This window comes from Tachyglossus aculeatus, chromosome 11, assembly GCF_015852505.1.
Source record: "Tachyglossus aculeatus isolate mTacAcu1 chromosome 11, mTacAcu1.pri, whole genome shotgun sequence".
NCBI lineage: Eukaryota > Metazoa > Chordata > Mammalia > Monotremata > Tachyglossidae > Tachyglossus > Tachyglossus aculeatus.
The window spans coordinates 10,154,142-10,174,979 of NC_052076.1; the positions used below are offsets into that span (position 1 = coordinate 10,154,142).

Below are 20,838 nucleotides of genomic sequence, written 5' to 3' on the forward strand. Positions count from 1 at the left end.
ATAGCCAGAAACACCCCGAGGGCATCGCACCCACAGGGCCCCATGGCCTTGGCCCTCATAGGGAAGAATTTAGTCACATTTTGCACTGGGCGTCCAGAGGGTGGGATTCATTCATTCATTCAGTGGCATTTATTGAGTGTTTACTGTGTGCAAAGCACTGCACTAAGCTCTTGGGAGAGTACAATATAACAGACACATTCCCCATCCCAAATGAGCTTACATTAGGGGAGACAGACATTAATATAAATAAATGTGGGGCTGGGCAGGGAAAGGGGATGAATAAAGGGAGCAAGTCAGGGTGATGCAGAAGGGAGTGGGATAAGAGGAAAGAAGGGCTTAGATAGGGAAGGCTTCTTGGTGGAGTTGTGCCTTCAGTAAGGTTTTGAAGCAGGGGGAGAGTGAGGGAACAGGGCCTCAGTGCTGTCCCTTTCCTGAGCCCCCAGGACAAAGGGTGAGACACAGAAGGGTCCCCTCCGGCCCAATTAAATGTGCCATCTCTCAAGGGCAGGGGGCGGGGCTGGGGATCCAGGCTACTGGGGCTGACATTGCTTCCATCTTAGCCTCTTCCCCGTGGCAGGTGGAGAGCTGGGGCCCCCTTTTAATTTGATTCTCCTCAAGGAAAGTGCCAACAGGGGAAACTGTGCCAAGAAATTAAAGAGCCACTTAACGGGCACCCTCCGTTTCCACTGGCCTGCTGGCCCGAGTGATGAGGGCCGTGGGGGGAGGAATCCCATCGGCGTTAACTGGGTGAGCCACAGAAACCTAATTTAGAAGGTGGGAAATTTCCTGTTCACGGACTCTGGCTCCCATTAATTTGCCTTTAACCCACCTCAGCTTCCCAAGTCTCTGAACCTTCTCCACTTTCTCTTTTCACAGAGGGTCGGGGCTCTGTGATGGCATATAAAATAATAATGACAACAATAATAAACATAATAATAATGATAATCATAGTATTTGTTTAGGGCTTACTATGTGTTAAGTATTGTACTAAGGTCTGGGGCCGAAACAAGATAATCAAGTCCCACATGGAGCTCACAGTTTAGGTAGGAGAGAGAACCAGTACTGAGTCCCCATTTTGCCGATGAGGGAACTGGGGCACAGAGAAGTTAAGTGACTTGCCTAAGGTCACACAGCAGACAAGTGACAGTGCCAGAATTAGAACCCAGGTCCTCTGGTTTCTGGGCTCTTGGGCTTTCCTCTAGGCCACATTGCTTCCTAGAATCCTAAATCTGAGCCGGAGCCCAAGTTGTATAGTAATAATACTAACGCTAATACTAATAATAATTGTGGAATTCTGTGGTGTTTCCAGTGACAATCTATGGATCCAAAAGCTGGCAGTGAGAAAACACAACAGAAAGAACATCGAGTCTTTTGAAATTTGGTGTTGGAGTGGGCTTTTGCAAATGCCATAGACAGCCAGAAAAACAAATAAATGGATTTTGGAGCAAATTAAGCCACAGTGGTCTTTGGAAGGCCAATTGACTTGACTTAGTTTAGCATATTTGGGACACATAATCAGGAGGACTAATTCTCCTGAGAAGACACTAATGCTAGAAGAAGTCCAGGGAAAACATGGATGAGGCAGACCAGAAGCTAGATGGAGAGAAACCATAACAATGGTAACAGAAGAACTGTTAGCAGGTTGCGGATTATGGCAGAGGACAGGACGTTCTGGAGAAAGTATATCCATGGAGTCGCTATGAATAGGAAACAAATCAATGGCACTTAATAAATGTGCCAGGCACCAGACTAAGCTCTGGGGTGGATTCAAGCAAAGTCCCACATGGGGTTCCCAGTCTCAATCCCCATTTTACAGATAAGGTAATTGAGGACCAGAGAAGTGAGGTGATTTGCCCAAGGTCACACAGCAGACAAGTGGCAGAACTGGGATTAGAACCTATGACCTTCTGACTCCCAGGCCTGTGCTCTATCCATTACACCATGCTGCTTCTCTGCACCCATCCCACTGCCCTCAGGTGTCGGACTTTCACTCAAAGCCTCTCCACCCCCAAACCTTGCTGAAGGGAAGGTGGATGGGCTGATAGGCTCAGGCTTTTGTAGGCCCCAAAACCTTATTCAATCAATCAATCAGTGGTATGTATTGAGCGCTTACTGTGTTCAGAGCACTGTACTGAGAGGCTCGGGAGAGAACAATACAATGGAGTTGGTAGACAACAAGCTTACAGTCTAGTGGGATACTGACCGACTCAGACCCCTTAATCTGCCCATTCCTCACTGTGAAACCAGGGGAAGGCTCCCTGTGGCTTGCTCAGCTCCTTCCCCAGCTCCCAGCTTCAGGAATGCCACGCTTCTCCGTTCTTGAAGAAGGGAGAGAGGAGAAGAGAGGAGAGAAAAGAGAAGAGAAGCAGCATGGCCTAGTAGAAAGAGCCTGGGTACGGGAGTCAGAGGACCTGGGTTCTAATCCTGGGTCCTCCACTTGCCTGCTGTGTGATCTTGGACAAGTCACTTAACTTCTCTGTGCCTCAGTTCCCTCATCTGCAAAATGGGGATTCAATACCTGTTTTCCCACCTACTTAAAACTGTTAGCCCCATGTGGGACCAGATAATAATAATAATAATATTTGTTAAGTGCTTACTATGTGCAAAGCACTCTTCTAAGTGCTGGGGGGGATACAACATGATCATGTTGTCCCACGTGGGGCTCACAGTCTTCATCCCCATTTTACAGATGAGGGAACTGAGGCCCAGAGAAGTGAAGTGACTTGCCCAAAGTCACACAGCTGACAATTGGTGGAGCTGGGATTTGAACCCATGACCTCTGACTCTAAAGCCCGTGCTCTTTCCACTGAGCCACGGTGCTTCTCTAAGATGATCTTGTATCTACCCCAGTGATTAATACAGACCTCAGCATATTCATTCATTCAATCATATTTATTGAACACTTTGTGCAGAGCACTGTTCTACGTGCTCATAGTAAGTACTTAACAAATACCACAGTTATTATTATTGTTATTGTTCTTGCTCCCTGGCTAAAGCTTGCCAACTGGAGGCTCAGGCCATCGTGCTCTAGACTATAAGCCCTACCAACTCTGTTGATGATGATGTTGGCATTTGTTAAGTGCTTACTATGTGCAAAGCACTGTTCTAAGCGCTGGGGGGATACAAGGTGATCAGGTTGTCCCACGTGGGGCTCATAGTCTTAATCCCCATTTTACAGATGAGGGAACTGAGGCTCAGAGAAGTGAAGTGACTTACCCAAGATCACACAGCAGACATGTGGGGGATCCGGGATTAGAACCCATGACTTCTGACTCCCAAGCCCGGGCTCTTTCCACCGAGCCATGCTGCCTAAACTATTCTCCCAAGTTCTTAGAACGGTGCTCTGCACACAGTCAATGCTCAGTAAATACCACTGATGGATTGAGCTTGGGATCAGTCAATCCATCATATTTATTGATCACTTACTGTGTACGGAGCACTGCACTAAGCATTTGGGAGAGTACAAAATATAACAATACAAAAGAATTGGTAGACACGCTCCCTGCCCATAATGAGCTTACAGTCTAGAGGGGAAGACAGGCATTAATATAAATGAATAAATTACAGAAATGGATGTAAGAGCTGTGGACCTGAGGGAGGGGTGAATAAAGATGGAGGTGATGCAGGAAGGTTGAGGGATTTGGCTCTGCGGCTGCTAGTGTTCAGACAGCAGGCTTCACATCCTCAAAAGCAGTGAAAACAGGGTGAATTGAGAGAGATTTCAATTTTAAATGCCTGAAATACTGGGCTGCAATCTTCCAGGGTGCAGTTATGGCCTGCCATCCCAGGGGTCTTCAGTTCTCCCCAGCTCATCGGCAACACGGTCTTGGCTTCCGGGCGACCCCTTCTGCCGCCCCCACTGTCCCCACCCGAGGGTGGCTGACTCCAATTCCCATTAGCAGGGAGCCTCAGACCAGGTGACGCTTCCTTAAAATGGATTTATACTCTTGGACGACTTTATAGGGTTTTGTCTTATAAAACCCAGGAGCTGACATTCTGATTTATTAACTATCAACTCGACAGGATGTATGGGATTTAAAGAGATCAAATGAGTTGTAATGTCTGTCGTTCGAGTCCAGGATTAAATGAGCAATTGTAGAAAGTTGGGCCAAGTAAATATGGCAAAATAAAAGGGATAATTTAAATACACCCATTAAATTATGCGTTAAATAACGAAAACCTAGCTGGGCTTTAAATGTAATTTATTATCCGGCGAGGCAGCAGAGCAGATAAAATCAGAATTATGGTATCCCCCCCACCCCGATACATTTTATATTAAGGGAAGAGACTGTAAACCAGGCAATTCAAGGAGCAGTACTTTACTATCTAACTGTAGTTTGTGATGACTTACAATATGAAGGATTTTGGAATAACATTTCTTGATACTGAACCTTCTATTCTTTGCCACTGTGCTGAAAAACAGATCTGATTTGTGAGATGAATATGATCTTCAGCCTTTAATGGGACTTCTATATTTCAGGGAGCGGGGGACACAGACAGTAAAGGAGCCTAGCAATTGTTCATCATTTAATTGTTAAGAAAAGAGATGTTATGATAGGCCGTAAATAGAGACATTGATTTTCACTACTTCTGGCACAGTCCAAATTGTATGTCATGCCATGGAGCCACTTTGGAGGGTGAGAAGGATTTTACATGAGCTGATACATGTGATCACTTCCTAAGTGAAAATGCGGGTTTTTCCATGGAAGGGAATAACAGTATCCTAATAGCACTATACATCTAAATCGAAATGTTTATAGTTTGGGTTCTGACTAAATTGTGTTGCATTTCGGTCTTTCTGCATTGGCTTTTGGTCATCCCCGGTGTGGAGTCCAATGACAGATGCTATCTGATATCTTCTTCAGTCACAACACACACACATACACACACACACACACACACACACACATGCACACACACACACAAACACACCCCACACCACACACCCCTAGCAGTTCCCGTAGTGATTTTTATGTAAAATCTCATATGTACATTAGAGATCTCCCTTTTCTCAACCAAACAATGCCATTTTCTGAAGCATCAGATTAAAAAAAATGATTCCCCAAGAAAGCAATAAAGAATCAATAAAGTAATAATGATAATAATAATGTTTGTTAAGCGCTTACTATGTGCCAGGCACTGTACTAAGTACTGGAGTGGGTACAAGCAAATCAGGTTGGACACAGTCCATGTCCCACATGGGGCTCACAGTCTCAAGCTCCATTTTACAGATGAGGTAACTGAGGCACAGAGAAGTGAAGTGATTTGCCCAAGGTCACACAGCAGACAAGTGGCAGAGCTCAGATTAGAACCCATGACCTTCTGACTCCCGGGCCCATACTCAATCTAATATACCATGCTGCTTCTCTTCACTATTCAAAATTTGTCACCCTGCCTTTCAGATACTGGAGCAGAACGGCCTAGAGAAGCAGCATGCCCTAGTGGATAGAGCACGGGACTGGGAATCAGAAGGTCCTGGGTTCTAATGCTGGCTCCATCACTTGTCTACTTTGTGACTTTGGGCAAGTCACTTTACTTCTCTGTGCTTCAATTACCTCATCTGTAAAATGGGGATTAAGCTCCATGAGGGACATGAACTGTGTCCAACCTGGTTTGCTCATAACTACTCCAGTGCTCAGTACAGTGCCTGGCACAAAGTATGTCCTTAACAAATACCACACACACTGACACACAAAAAAGGTTGCGATAGCAGCAGCAGGATGTGAATACATAGGGGCTGATTTACTCACATCCCTCCTCAGCACTCATGTCTAAATGTGCTCTCAATTATTTTGACCTTCTGAATTGCAAAGACTTTTCTGTTTGCCTCCCCCACTAGACAGTAAGCTCTTTGTGGGCAGGCAATGTTTCACTTTGTTTTTCTGTACCTTCCAAGCACATTATACAGTGCACACACCCTAGGTGGACTTTCCATCAATAATCCTACTACTACTTCACAAGCTGAGCTGCCAGTTCAGCTCCCTAAGTCCAAACTCTCACTGTTGAGTGGCCAGAAAGCCAGTTCCTATTTATTCTTTATCGAATAGCTCCTTGATGTTACATTTGTCTGTGGTTCAGGACCATTTACATCGATTGTATCCCCACTCGGGCCTGATTCTTCCCAGAATCCCATCAGCACCCCTACCCATCATGCTCTGAACTAAGGGTGCAGCAGGGCCGACTTTCCAAGCGAACCTCCTGGCGCTAAGAACCCAACAAACTCCTGACATCACGGGGCTCCCAGTACGATCCCCAAAACGTGGCCTCACCTGATCATGTGGCATTTTGGGGACCCTTGGGGAAAGGAGAGACTCAAGCCAAGGGTGGCCTGTGCCTTGGGGGGGTTTCAACAAGCTGTGCCAACTCCAAAACTGGCTTCCGAGGCAAAATACTAACCAGCTTATAGAGTAACCAAGAGGTAAATGACTCTTCCTGGCCATACACTCAAGGAGATGATAAGGCAGCATCTCTGGAGAATTCACACCAAGCTTTAAAGAACACAGTTGAGAATTATTGCACGGCCTGATGTTAAAAAAAATATTAATCTACTGAGAGGTGTCGAGAATAATGGGAAGTGGGAGGTAAAGTAATTAAATGTAACTTAATAAATGCGAGGCTATGCCTTTCAGAGCCTTGTCCAAGACCACAACAACTGACGATGGAGTGTGTTCTTCCTGCTGGCAGGTGGCTTAGGAGGGGAGCTGGAGAACGTTACGAAGGGCTGCCGCTCACTGGAAGACAGGAACAGCGTGACAAGCCAAGAGGAGAGAAATGAGGAAGATGAAGACATGGAGGATGAGTCAATTTACACCTGTGATAACTGTCAGCAGGACTTCGACTCGCTGGCGGACCTGACGGAGCACCGAGCCCATCGCTGTCCTGGAGGTAAGGCTAGAAGCTGCTCCCCGATTCTGACAGGTGGTTAGACGGGTAATTGGACAGAGGAACAGCTTGGGGCCTCAAGCGAGATTAGAGAATTAATAATGTAATTTTACAGTTAATGTAATTTTATTGTGGTGCCGTGGGTAGCCTGAGCTCACTTTTTAAATAAAATTAAAAATAAAAGCAACCCCTTTCTGATTGGCGGGCTGATGGTAATTATGTGCAGAGGTCCTCCTCCAAACCCCCCCGCCCAAGAGGGATGAGGAACAGTAGGGTCCTGTAGTCTACTCACTGGTGTTTTGATCACCGCCCCCCAGATTTCAGACCAACTTTCAGGAAACGTGGCAATTGAGTGGTCCTGAGTGTCAAGCCGAATGGTTTAAGTGTGGAAAATTCTGGAGGAGTGGGCCCGAATCTCCAGATCCTTTCATGGAACAGGGTGGTTTTTGAGGTTCAGATGTTGGGGCTGTGAGTTTGTAATGGCACCTGGAACATCCCTTCTGCTGCCCCCAATGGCTCACAGCCCCATTTTCTCCTCTTGGAGGTAGAAGGGACAGGCGGCGGGTTGCTTTGATCATCCCTGACCTTGATGCCTTTCTCTATCTATTCTGACACACAGAGGAAGCTGAACAAGCCCTGAATATTAGACCGAACAATTGAAAACATTTTTTTTTCCTTTTGAATTTCTGCACTCAGGCACCGAGCGAGCGGTCCCGCTTCCGAGAAAGTGGGGAAGTGTGGGAGGGAGGGTTCCATGGGGCTGACAAAGCGGACCGACTGGGGTTGGGATTTGTCTGGTCCGAATTATTTTTTAAGACGGCCGAAGAGATTTGAGGCGCGGGGAGAGTGTTCGTGTCTATGAGCCACCACGGTGCTGAGCTCAGATGGAGCACATTAGTTCTGGTTATTGGCAGAGCATAGGGCTGTGGGGATATGAGTTGAAAATAACAAATGGGAAATCTGAAAGAGAGGCAGCTAGCTCCATTCCCCACCTATTGGAATGGTCTCCACTTCTTTTTTGGCCTGGGGAAGCTGGGAAGAGTATCTCTGACAGGGAACTTCAGATGGGAAATTTCACTGTCTTCTCGACCGTGGTCCACTCTTATTTGGAAGCTTTTTAAGCCAGATGTGGGCTGGAGTTATGTCTTCCCCTTTTGAAGACTCCGTTCTTGTCCCTGTTGAGTAAGGAAAGGGGATAGAAATACAGTGGGATCAGAAAAATTCCAGGTCATTTTTCTGTTTGAGTACTTTTTCAATTTCTTCCCAAATGTGAGGATGGAAGTCTCGTTTTTCAGAGTGGGAAAGCAAAAACTCATTTTAGGGTTTTAGAGGACAGGAGGGGAGTCTGGGGGAAATGGTGATACATAGGAGACTGTTTCAGCGTCTCTGAAACCGTCCGAGTGTTTTCCACTGATTCGTTCCAAGGATTGGTGCTCTTTAGGGATGATTTTCTGGCTGAGAATTTAAGCTTATGGGCAAGTTAAGAGTTTATCCAAGTTTAAAGTGGGATTCCCGTGTAACTGTCAAGTATCTCAATCTCTGCTAGTGGAATAGATACTCTGATGGCATCACTAGTGCTAGTGAAAGACTATCTAATGACTTCCACTGGGATATTCACACTAGGCATGGCCACTTCCCCGGAGGATGCAAAGGGAGTCAGGCATTCCTCCAAAGAGTAGGATAAACCGTCATTTCTAATGGAATCCCTTAGAAATTCATTACAGCCTGATATAAGGTAAATCCATTCTGAAAGTGGCTTCTTTCACATGGAAGGGTTGAGTTTGTGGGTTGTCTGAGAATTTGTTTAGAAAAGAGCGACTCAGCATGAGGCTCGCCAAGACTAATTCTTTGCTTCTGAGCTCATAAAGGTCTCGGCTTCATTCTGTTGTCCAAAGAGCCAAGAGAGTTGTGGCGAGTCCTTGATAGGGACAACTGGACTCCCTAAAATTAAAAAAAGATAATATGAAATGGAAGTTGTTCAGTACTTACTATGTGCCAGGCACTGTACTCAGTGCTGGGGTAGATACAAGCTGAGCACGTTGGACACAGTCCATGTCCCATGTTGGAGTCACAGTCTTAATCCCCATTTTACAGATGAGGGAACTGAGGCACAGAGAAGGGAAGTGACTTGCCTAAGGTCACACAGCAGGTAAGTGGTGGAACTGGGTTTCAAACCCCAGGTTCCTCTGACTGCCAGGTCCGTGCTTCTTACATTAGGACGTGCTGCTTCTCTAGGTTGTTGAGACAGTCCACGCTATGTAAAATAGACCCATTCTGCCAGAAAAGCAGAATCAGTAGACTTGTAACCTCAGGATTCTGCCTACTAGCATCCAGCCATCTCCACGGCCTCCTTTTTCCACCCTCGCTTCCTTTCTCTTCACCTTTTGGATTTTTCAGAGTTCCCAGAGGTTCTATGAGTGGAATCCCCTCAATGTCCATGGAACCACTTGTCTGGAAATAGCCCATTCCACAGACACTTGGATGTGGGCAAAGTAGATTTGGAAGAGAACCCTTGTCTGACTAAAAAGATCTGTGTCCTTCCAAAGTGAGGTCTTCTGGGGAGGAGTGTGTCTGACCTGTCTCATTTCCCAGACTTACTGCTTCTCCTCACTGGGGGCAGGTAGGAAATAAAATGGGTTTCAGACTATTCCATGATCCTCTGATGACCCTCTGATGACTCTCAGTTTCTTCCCAAATGTGAGGATGGAAGTCTTGTTTTTCAGAGTAGGAAAGCGTTTATGTGGTGTTTATTTCTCAGCTGACTGCTGTTCAAGGAGCAGCGTGGTCTGGTGGAAAGAACACGAGCCTGGCAGTCGGAGGACCTGGGTTCTAATACCAATTTCACCACTTATCTGCTGTGTGACCTTGGGCAAGTCATTTCACTTCTCTGTGCTTCAGTTTCCTCATCTGCCAAATGGGGATTCAATACCTATTCTCCCCCCTACTTAGACTGTGAGCCCCATGTGGAACCTGATCATCTTGTATCTATGCCAGCGCTTAATACAGAGTTAGGCACATAATAAGCACTTAAACAGGACCACGATTACTGTTATTATTTTCTGACTAAAGCTGTGCTCTCCCAGTTTCAACTCAATTTTTTTCTACCTCTCCATCCAACTCTATCAAAAGCCTACAGTGGGCCAGTGGTTCGGCTTCTGGCAGCACTAATAATAATTGTGGTATTTGTTCGGCATGCACTGTGTGCCAGGCACTGTACTAAGCGCTGGGGTGGGTGCAAGCAAATGGGTTGGTTACAGTTCCTCCTGTCCCCCATGGGGCTCAGAGTCTTCATCCCCATTTTGCATATGAGGTAACTGAGACACAGAGAAGTTAAGTGATTTGCCCATGGTCATTCGGCAAACAAGTGGCAGAGCTGAATTAGAACCCAGGTTTTTCTGTCTCCTAGGCCCTTGCTCTACATTAGGCCATGCACACACTCCTTTGTCTACCTTGCCATGTAACTCAGGATGCCGAAAAACACAATAAAAAGGTTCTTGCTGGAAATTCTCAGAACCGATCTAGTTCCTGATTGGACCTTGGAGAATTGACTCCTGAGTTCTTCCATTTCTCCAGCACCACTGGATTCCTCTCCCAGGTCCCTGTGAACATGGGTAGTGCTGCCCAGACCTGGGGGCTGGCAGCCAGAACTGAGGTGAAGGGAGGCTCAGCATGGGCTTTATCAATACCAGCTGAAAACTGGACTGTTCAGAATAAAGCCACATGTGTGGCTGTCACTCCTGCCCATTCTCTGCCACCCAAGAGGCAGGCTCTTTTCTCCAGAAAGCTTAGGTCCCACTGCGAAGACCAGGTATGCAGCACAGATCAATTAATCAATCAATCAATGGCATCTATTGCTTAGGAGAGTACAATACAATAGCATTGGGAGATATGATCCTTTCCCACAAGGAGCTTACCAGGCAGAAGGTCAAGTGTTCTAACCCTGGTTATGCCACTTGTCTGCTCAGTGACCTTGGGCAAATCACTTTACTTCTTTGGGTCTCAGTTACCTCATCTGTAAAATGGAGATTGAGACTGTGAGCCCCACATGGAACAGGGACTGTGTCCAACCCAATTTGTCTGTATCTACCCTAGAGCTTAGTGCAGTGCCTTGCACATAGTAAGTGCTTAACAGATACCATAATTAGTATTATGATTATGTGGACCTTGGGAAAGAAAAGAAGGTTCTATTGCTTTGTTTTACACTTTTTCCCAGTAAGGAAGCTTGGCCAATATTTTGTAGTCCTGTGTTATAGAGTCCCATTGCTCAAGGCATTCTGACATTCAGAACAAACCTGCTCGGAAGATTTATTTCTTCCAGGACATGGGTGAAAAAGATGTAGAAGGGAATGCTGAATGGATGAAAGGGACAATTCAGTCTGTCCCAAGTACCTGTGTCATTTGGGGCACGATTTCCAAAAGAGGACCTCATCCTTATTACATGACCTAGCTGGAGGTCAGACCACAGTTTGGATCTCAGGTTTCCTCTGGAAGTTGTTGTAGCAACAGTGGCATGGACCATGTCCCACAAGCTGCAGCCAGCTTGGGCTCATATTTCCTTTCCAGAACTGGCAACACACAAACTACTTCCTGGTTTCAAGAGAAATGGCTTGGTAGCCACCAGCTTTCTTTTATTAGCAACAATAATGATGTCGACATCAATAGTGTCATTCGGGTGTTTGAAAGCTTTCCCTTCGGGTTACCCGGGACGCCTTAATTCTGAAATGTTTCTTAGCCAAAGCCGCTGGGGTCCTTGGCCCAAGGCTGTTGGTGCCAGGAAGTTGGTTGTATTGAGGAATTCAGAGTGACTTTCCTTACTGCTGGCCGCATCCAAGTGGGATAGGGGCAGATTTCGACATCTGTAAAATTTTGACGATGATTTTAGATGCAACAGCGTCATTTATTGAGTGTGCTGCACTGTATTGTTCTGGGAAACGTACGGTGGAGGTCAAGGTCTCTTTTCTTGAGGAATTTATATATGCAACCGTACAGATCCAAGAGGAAGAGCCTAGATGCAAATGATAAAAACAAAATAAGCAGTTAATAAATTAATGAAATAGGGAGGTAGTCCTGGGTGTACTAAGTACAATAATAATAACGAATAATAATAATACTTGTTAAGCGCTTACTATGTGACAAACACTGTTCTAAGCACTAGGGTAGATACAAGGTGATCAGGTTGGACACAGTCCCTGTAACCACATGGGGCTCACAGTCTTAATCCCCATTTTACAACTGAGGTAACCCAGGCACAGAGAAGTGAAGTGACTTGCCTAAGGTCACACAGCAGACAAGGGGCAGAGCTGGGATTAGAACCCACGTCCTCTGACTCCCAAACCCGTGAGCCTTCCACTAGGCCACACTGCTTTCCAGCAAGATGGCCGATAGGGTGATATAAGCTGGGAAGTAGATCAAAGAATGCCTCCATGAGGAGGCAGCTTTTTGGAGGGGGCTTTGTAGGTAGGAAGGGGCAGTGTTTGGGGGATTTGAGTGGTGAGGGAATTACTTGCCAGGGTTGAAGCATGAGCTTAGGTCATGACAGCAAGTTGGGAGTGATGAAGTTAACAGATTCGTTTGGGAGGGACCCAGTTAAGGCCAAGCAGTAGAGAGTGAATAAGTAAGAAGGAAACCGGTGGTAGGGAGAATTTTCCCTCCACTGGTCAAGTCATTTTGTTTGATGAGGAGAGAAAAAGGTAGCCATTGGAATGCATTAAATTAAAATTAGAATGCAGAGGGCAAACTCAAGGCAGAATTTGAAATTAAGGCTCTGACTTATTTTGGCATTTAGGAGTCCCAGAGAGACAAAGAGACCACATCCTTTCTTCAAAATGCCTGCAATTTCTTCCCCCCACCTACCATTTCCACTTTGAGTCTAATGATTCCCCAGGCAGACTATGGACAGGATCAGAGCCATTGACAAAAACCCAGGAACAGCCTGTGAAAACCTCCTTCCGGCAGGTCTGGGTGACTTCCGCTTTTAGAGATCCAGGATCCTTTGGTGCCAGGATTTTTCCTTTTTTCCCTCTAGTAAAGGTGGGAAAAGAGAGCATTCAGAATGTTTTTGCTTCTTCTAATTTAGAACTTTGGCATGCTCTCAAAAAACACATCTGAAAGGCTGACCCTCCTTTAGTGGTGAAACTGAAATGTTGTTGTGTAAAAAGCAGGGAAGAAAGTTAATTACACACCTAGTTTATACAGCTGTGGCTTTAATGACCTGCTGGCCCTAATTACTGTGTTTGGTGCTGTTTGACTCCCCTGCCTTTGCCAGATCCTGGTTCCTTTTTGCTAAACTGGACAGCTTGTGCATATCAAAGGTAATAAATTTTCCTTTTTCCTCTGTGTCCCAGTGATGGTCACTTTCATTCTCCGGAGTGTCAACGTGCCGGAGTGTCAACGTGCGGCTTTTCCCTCTTGGCAGTGGGAAAGCCCAATCCAGATCTCCTCAGGGCCCTTCTCAGCACATTTACAAGCTAGCAATTCAGGGGAAGTACTTCCAAAAACTCCCCCAGACTCTGGTGCTTTCTGCTGACAAAACTGCCATCGCAGTAGTCTTTTAGCCGCATGGAAATGCCTTGAGCGTCTTGGATTTGGAGGATGAAAATACGTGGTGCTGGGCTTGAGGAGATCATTGGATCACATTTGTTGGAAGGGCTAAATAGTGTAAGACTGTCTCTTGGTGCTGCTTGTGGGCGGGGAATGTGTCTGTTTATTACTGTATTGTACTCTCCCAAGTGCTTAATATGGTGCTCTGCTCACAGTCAGTGCTCAATAAATATGATTGAGAGTTGTAGATTAGACTGTAAGCTCATTGCTGATACATGCCTACCAACTCTATTGTATTATGCTCTCCCAAATGCTTAGTACATTGCTCCGCACACAGAAAGCCCTCAAAAAACAACATTGATTAAAGGCAGTGCTTCTTGGTGTTTGGAGGGAGGACTGAGGAAAAGTTCATGAGTCTCTCTCTTCTGCATTTTGCTACTGTCTGGGGTTGGTCATTTCTATTTAAGAGCAGAGGATTGGAGTAGCAGTTCTCTCTCTCCATAAGTCCTGAATTTGACATGCTGGATAGAAGCCTTGACCTCTCCTCAAGCTACCTGCTTGCTACAGTATCTTCTGCAAAGAATTCTGGGAAAGCAAATGGCTGTGGAGTACTTGTGGCTAAGAGTTCAGGATTCGGACCACATTCCTCATGTATGTCAGCCACACCATGTGTTTCGTTCTCTGGTGCCAATTTCACCACCCTCCTTTTGGAGGCTAGTGATGTATGCCTCTTTTTCTTATTTTCAAGACATTAAACCAATTGCAGACAGGGCCCATGAACCCCTCTGCTTGGCTGCCATCAACAATCAAGTGGTTTTTAATGATTTTTCCATTTGCCCCTTATCAACTCCTCATGTTCCATTAAACGTGAAGTCAGGCAGGTATGGGGGAACTGAAATCTACAGGTGACATCCAGGCAGCACACCATGGGGTGGGGTGGGGTGGGATCCCTCAAACTATTGTGGGGGTCCATTTGGGAAAGATTGGCAACTTCAGCGATGTGTGTGTGTGTGTGTGTGTGTGTGTGTGTGTGTGTGTGTGTGTGTGTGTGTGCATGCGTGTGTTTTGGGGGTGGGGTAATCTGAGGCTGTCCTTTGGCCCCATATTGGCTTACTTTTGCATCGCCCTCAGTGGAAGGCTGTGGAGTTCTTACATGCCTTTAATTTCCTTGTCAGGTTCTCTGTTGTCTGAACAAAGGTTTTTCACTATGCAGCTGGGCTAGAATGTGTCAGCAAATCAGAGAATGTTCTTCCCGCTTTGTCCCACCAAATGGAGGTTTGGGTGGAAATAGTTGCAGGCATGAGTCTGGTGTTGGATGTGATAAAGTGCCTGGGCAAGTTCTCCTCAATACAGGGTTGGGCAAGAGCTGGGTGCTTAGAGAAGAATGGGTAGCTCATAGATGCTATTTGAAAATGGGGAGAGCACCGATAATAGTTGTGACCTTTATTAAGTGTTAACCATGTGTCAAGCTCTGTTCCAAGCATCAGGATAGCTATAATACTATCTGCTCAGATACCATTTCTGGCCTCACAGCCTTAGCGGGGAGAGAAAAGAGGTGTTCAAGCTCCATCATACAGAAGAGGAAACTGTGGCACAAAACAGTCAAATGACTGGTCCAAGGACACACACCAGAAAGGCAGAGGAGCTGGAATTAGAACCCAGGTCTTCTGACTCCCAGTCCTCTGGTCTTTCCACTAGATCCTACGGCTTCTCTATTCTCTGTTTGTTGCTGCTTATTTCTGTCTGCCTTCTCAATAGTCATATCGGAAGCTCTAGTCGGGGTTGGGCATCCTCACAGCCTCACTTCAGCCCTCAGTTCTTGTGGCCAGTTCAGAGATTATGATGCTGGTTGAGGGACTTTGAGTGAGAGAGAGGATTGGTTGAGTTTACTTCTGTGACTTGCTACGCATTGGAAGCTTGTGAAGATTTTAGAGGAAGGCAGGTCCCTCTACCTGGCTAATAAACAGCCCCTTTGAGGAAAGACTTTACCTTGCTGCCTCCCCACCATTTCTGAACACCCCCCAGGGTCCTCTAGACTGTAAGCTCCCTCTGGACTGTAAAGTTGTTACGGGCAGGGAATGTGTCTGTTCACTGGTACATTGTACTCTCCCAAGTGCTTAGTACAGTGCTCGTCACACAGTAAGCACTCAATAAATGTGATTGACTCAGGAGTTGATCTACAAATGGCAGATCTCGGTGATTCTGGGTTATCTCTGGCTTCTTCTTTTCAAGCAGAATCCGGCCTTTCATCTGCTGTTACCACCTTATTTCACAAGGAGGTCTCTCTGACCTGGTAAGTGCAGGCCCCCTTGAAAAAGCCAGGGTAGCACAGAAGAACAGAGAGTAATTTTCTTGGGGAGTTTTGGAATGAAAACTAAAGGAGGTTTATTCAGCTAAAAATGGTTCTAATCAGTCTTACTATTCATTACAGAATGCAGAGATTTTTCACAGAAAATATCTGCGTCTCTCTGCGTTGCTCAGATATAAACCTCTGAAATTGTTCCAGGAGAAGTAACTTGAATGTTCTGGCCCCACTGGAAGTCTGTAAATTTCAGGGGATGGAGTCATTTGCACTTTATTTATACCGTGTGCTTTCACATTAAAGCCACCTCATCCATCCACAAAGGGCCCTGACCAGACCTGAGTACTAAATCACCCCTCTGCCTGTTTAATCGTCAAGAGGTGAGAGCAAAGATCTTGTTTTTTATTTTTAAAGATATTTAAGGTTTTTTTTTTAATTTTTAAAGGTATTTAAGTGCTATGTGCTAGGCACTGTACTAAACATTGAGGTAGATACAAGATACTCCGGTTGGACAGTCCTTGTCCCACATACAGCTCGTAGTCTTAATCTCCATTTTATAGATGAGGTAACTGAGGCAAACAGAAGTGAAGTGACTTGTCCAAGGTCACACAGCAGACAAGTGGCGGAGCCAGGATTAGAACCCAAGTCCTCTGACTCGAAGGTTTATGCTCTTTCCATTAGGCCACCCTGCTTTACACTGCTTTTCTTTCATTTTTCTCGTTGCCTTGTCCTGAAATGGATCTGACTTGTTCCAGGGGTGCTGGATATTTGGATATTACAGAAGTTCCCTCTAATGAGGTGAGCCACTTATCGATCCATTGGTGTTATTTATGGAACATCTGTTGAGTTCCAAGATGTGCAGTAAACACGGGAGAGGATTATCAAAGCAAAACAATCATTCTTTGCCTTCAAGGAGCATACAGTCTAATGTTCAGACACTGCCTCTCTGTTCCTTCAACCACCTGGATGCTTCCACTACACTATTGCTATCAGAAGCACCAGCAAAGAGCAGGATTTAGAGGAAAACCGGGGGAAGATAAGTCACTGGCCTAGATGGTCAGTGGGTTGTATTTATTGATCCCTTACTGTGTGTACAGCACTGTACTACGTGGTTGGGAGAGTATAACAGAACAATAAACAGACATATTCCCTGCCCACAACAGGGAATTTTCAGTATAGAGACTGTCCCGAATTCTCGTGTGCATATCCCACAATCCCACTTATGCTCCCAATCTTCCATATCATCCTCCTGTCCTCCAAAACTACATTCTCTCCCGCTCCATCCCATATTAAGAATCTCTTTTCCCTTCATTTTTCAGGTGCTGAAGGGGTGCTAGTAGTAGCCTCTGTAGTAATCTTCATAGTAACTGCCATAACTGTGGTCGTAAGAGTACTAGTAGTAGAAGTTGTATAGGCCCTGAAGGGGTGCTATTAGAAGTAGCATTTATTGAGCACCCACTTGGTGCAGTTCACTGTACTAGGCTCTTGGAAAGAACAGAATAGAGAAGTGCTACATTTCCTGCCTTCCAGGAGTTTACACTCTAACAAGGGAGACAAACTAAAAAAAGAAAATCAACAACTTAAATTCAGGTCAAGGAGAGAGGTTCCCCCTGGAAGCCTAAATTGGCCAGTTGTCATGTACCCAGGTGGGAGGGAAGGGAAAGGAATTTGGCCTGTGGATGGGTGTCTGTTGTTCAGATTCTCATCCAGGCCTGTGAGGCAGACAGAAAGGCATGAGAGCTGGTCAGTGATTGGGCCGTTCCAGACTCCCGTTCCACTTGCATTCATTCCTCGTGCATTCCGTTCCACTGAACCAAGCTCACGTCCTGTAGCAGACCCGCAGCCCTGAATCGCAGGTGTGTTTTATGTTGAATTCTCGAATACCAATCACATTTTAAAATGAAGAGTGTCAACATCATTTCTATGTTTAATTTCTTTACACATCTTCAGTGGTTCGTCGGCTCGTCGCAGTCCACGTCAGCTAATTTCCTGCCTTAGACTGGAGGAGTGGCACCATACACACTGGGGCAGAAGATTTGATTCTGACCAGAAGATAGAAAGAGAGAATTTTCCGATCTTAGTGTTCTTATTGTGGTACAATGTATTATACAGACAAACAGATATCTATCATTGTTCTTCCCACCTCCGAATGAGGAAACTGAGGCATAGAGAAGTTAAGTGACTTTCCCAAGGTCACATGGCAGGCAGCTTCCCACCTCCCATCTTTGGCTCTCGATGACTACAGGCTCCCTTTTGGTCTTGTCATTCTGATACAGATTCCAAGAAATATCGACTCCCACCCTGGGAAGGTTGGGGGAGGCAAATGGGAGTTCCTAGAAGGCAGGGATTGTGCCTACCAAAACTATTGTAGGCAAATCTATTGAGAAGCAGCATGGGGTAGTGGATAGAGCACAGGCTTGGAAGTCAGAAGGTCATGGGTTTCTAATCCCAACTGTCATTTACCTGCTGTGTGACCTTGGGCAAGGGACTCAACTGTAAATTGGACTGTGTCCAACTTGATTTTCTTGTATCTACCCCAGCGCTTAGTACAGTGCTTGGCACATAATAAGCACTTAACAAATACCATGCTTATTATTGTAGCATCCCAAGTGTTTAGTATGTGTTTTTTGGTGTAGTGGATAGAGCCTCAGTTTCCTCATTTGCAAAATGGGGTTTAATACATTTTCTCTCTTCTTAACTGGGACAGGCACTGGATCTGATCTGATTATCATGTTTCTACCTCGGTACTTAACACAGTGCTTGACACATAGTAAACACTTAACAAATATCAATCAATTATATTTGAGTGCTTACCGTGCCCACAGCACTGTATTATTATTATCACTAGTTCTTTATGGTATTTATTAAGCACTTATATTTGTCAAATACTGTTCTAAGCACTGGGATAGATACAATTTAATTAGGTTGAACACAGTCCCTGTTCTGCATGGGGCTCAGTCTAAGTAGGAGGGAGAACAGGTGTCCCCCTTTTGCAGTTAAAGAAACTGAGGCCCAGAGAAGTTAAATGACTTGTCCAAGGTCACATAGCAAGCATTTGGCAAAATAAGGATTAGAACCCAGGTCATTCCGACTCCCAGGCCCATGCTCTCTCAATTAGTCCACTAGGTTGTCACAAGAAATGGTTATGTGCATACTCACAGCATTGGACACTCTGCTTCAAATATTCCTTATTGTGGGATTCTGTAGGTGCAGGTGGATTTTCTTTTATTTTTGTATGCTCCGGCGTTGGCAGTTGTATCTTAATCCTTCTTCATTTGTACAATTTAATATGGCCTGGCATCCCTCATTCCATTGCAAGCTCCTTGAGATCAGGGACCCTGCTTTTTACTTTTTCTGTATTCGCCTAAGTGCTCAATGCTGGGCTCTATACATAGTAAGCGCTCAATAAATATCCTCTATTCTCCGAGTCAAAAATATATGTAATGTGTCGGTCGACTGGGTGTTTGTTTCTCTGATCTACAATACAGTAAAGTGAATGAAGATGGCAAGGTAGTTGGACATGGGGGTGCTGGCTTGGGAACCCAGGAATACTGTCTCCCAGCTCTGTGTGGTGCAAATACCACCAGAGGGAGAAGTGTTGCCTTGAAGCTTCAACTCCATTCACGTAGCTTTTCTTAATGAATTGGATTTTCAAGATAAAGGCAGGCATCGATGGCCTTCGACAACTGCTCCAGGCGTGTCCCTTCAGCCTGGCATCTTTGAAATTTAAGATCAACAAACCATATGGGATCTTTTCTAAATCTCCTCTGGAGCAGTAAGCAAAATTATTGAAACATCCGAAGTTAGGGGGCCCCATGTGTCCCAGTAATGTGACCGCTGAGATTAAAATCTCCGAGTCCCAGCTTGACTGGAGAGGAAGGCCGCAGAGGCCAGCGTGAGGGTGTTGGCTTCCTTTTTGGGTCCCATTTTGGAAAGCTCCTCTCTGCTTGTAACTATTTCATAGCTGCACTGGGACCAAGATGCTGGGAGGAAAGGCTGGGGGTGCCTGGGGCATATTTGTGTCTGGGAGACTGTTCGCTCTTGGCCCAGAGCAAAAATTCCGCTTGGAACCTCCAGAGTCCCCGGAGGGATGAGTTCAGGAGGGAGTGCCGGGTCATTTGAAGGAGAAAGCCGAGCTTTGGCAGGCTTTGGAAGGTTTTCCTACCGTGTGCAACTCCTCATCTTGGAAGGCTTGGGAAGGGTGTGGCCCCCTAGATGTGGCAAATGAAAATAACGGTGGCGTGTGCTATCTCCTCAGATGCTATTCCAATAGCTCCAGGTTTAGAAGTCCCTCTCTTTAGTGGTAAGGACTGGGTCTTTGATTAGCCCTTTACCAAGCCTGGCAGAACACAGTGGTGAGAACAATGATGGACAAGGGTTGCATTTTTAATGGTTTCTTATTGTTTGGAGTATGTGGTCACTCCTTCAGATAGGCTCCCTATAGACTGTAAGTTCGTTGTAAGCAGGGAATGTGTCTGTTATATTGTACCCTCCGAAGAGTTTAGTACACTGTTCTGCATACAGTAAGCACTCAGTAAATACAATTGATTGATTGACTATGAATAATAATGATAATAGTAGTGGTCTTTAAGTGCTTACTATAAGCTAAGTACAAATAGAAGCTGCATTGCCTAGTGGATAGAGCATGGGCCTGAGAGTCAGAAGGACCTAGATTCTAATCCTGGCTCCACCACTGGTCTATCATGTGTCCTTGGGCAACTCACTTAACTTCTCTGTGCCTCAGTTACCTCATCAGTAAAATGGGGACTAAGACTGTGAGCCTCATCTGGGACATAGACTGTGTCTACCCTGATTAGCTTGTATCTACCCCAGCACTACAGTGCCTGGCACAAAGTAAGCACTTAACAAATACCATTTTTTTAAAAAAATGAACCATGCTATATGTATATATGTTTGTACATATTTATTACTCTATTTATTTATTTATTTTACTTGTACATATTTATTCTATTTATTTTATTTTGTTAATATGTTTTGTTTTGTTGTCTGTCTCCCCCTTCTAGACTGTGAGCCCACAGTTGGGTAGGGACCGTCTCTATATGTTGCCAACTTGTACCTCCCAAGCGCTTAGTACAGTGCTCTGCACACAGTAA

General features: G+C 45.4%; 1 protein-coding gene across 3 annotated transcripts in view; it reads left to right on the forward strand.

Moving 5' to 3' along the window:
* ZNF423 (zinc finger protein 423) overlaps nt 1-20,838 on the forward strand; it is a 370,693-nt gene that overhangs the window by 121,355 nt on the left and 228,500 nt on the right. For all 3 annotated transcript variants that reach the window (XR_005453022.1, XM_038754397.1, XM_038754398.1), the window contains one exon: nt 6,685-6,885. Coding sequence is in view for 2 of the 3 variants with exons in the window: in XM_038754397.1 (XP_038610325.1) it covers nt 6,685-6,885 (201 nt within the window). In the remaining variant the exon portion in view is untranslated. The remainder of the gene's footprint in view (nt 1-6,684; nt 6,886-20,838) is intronic.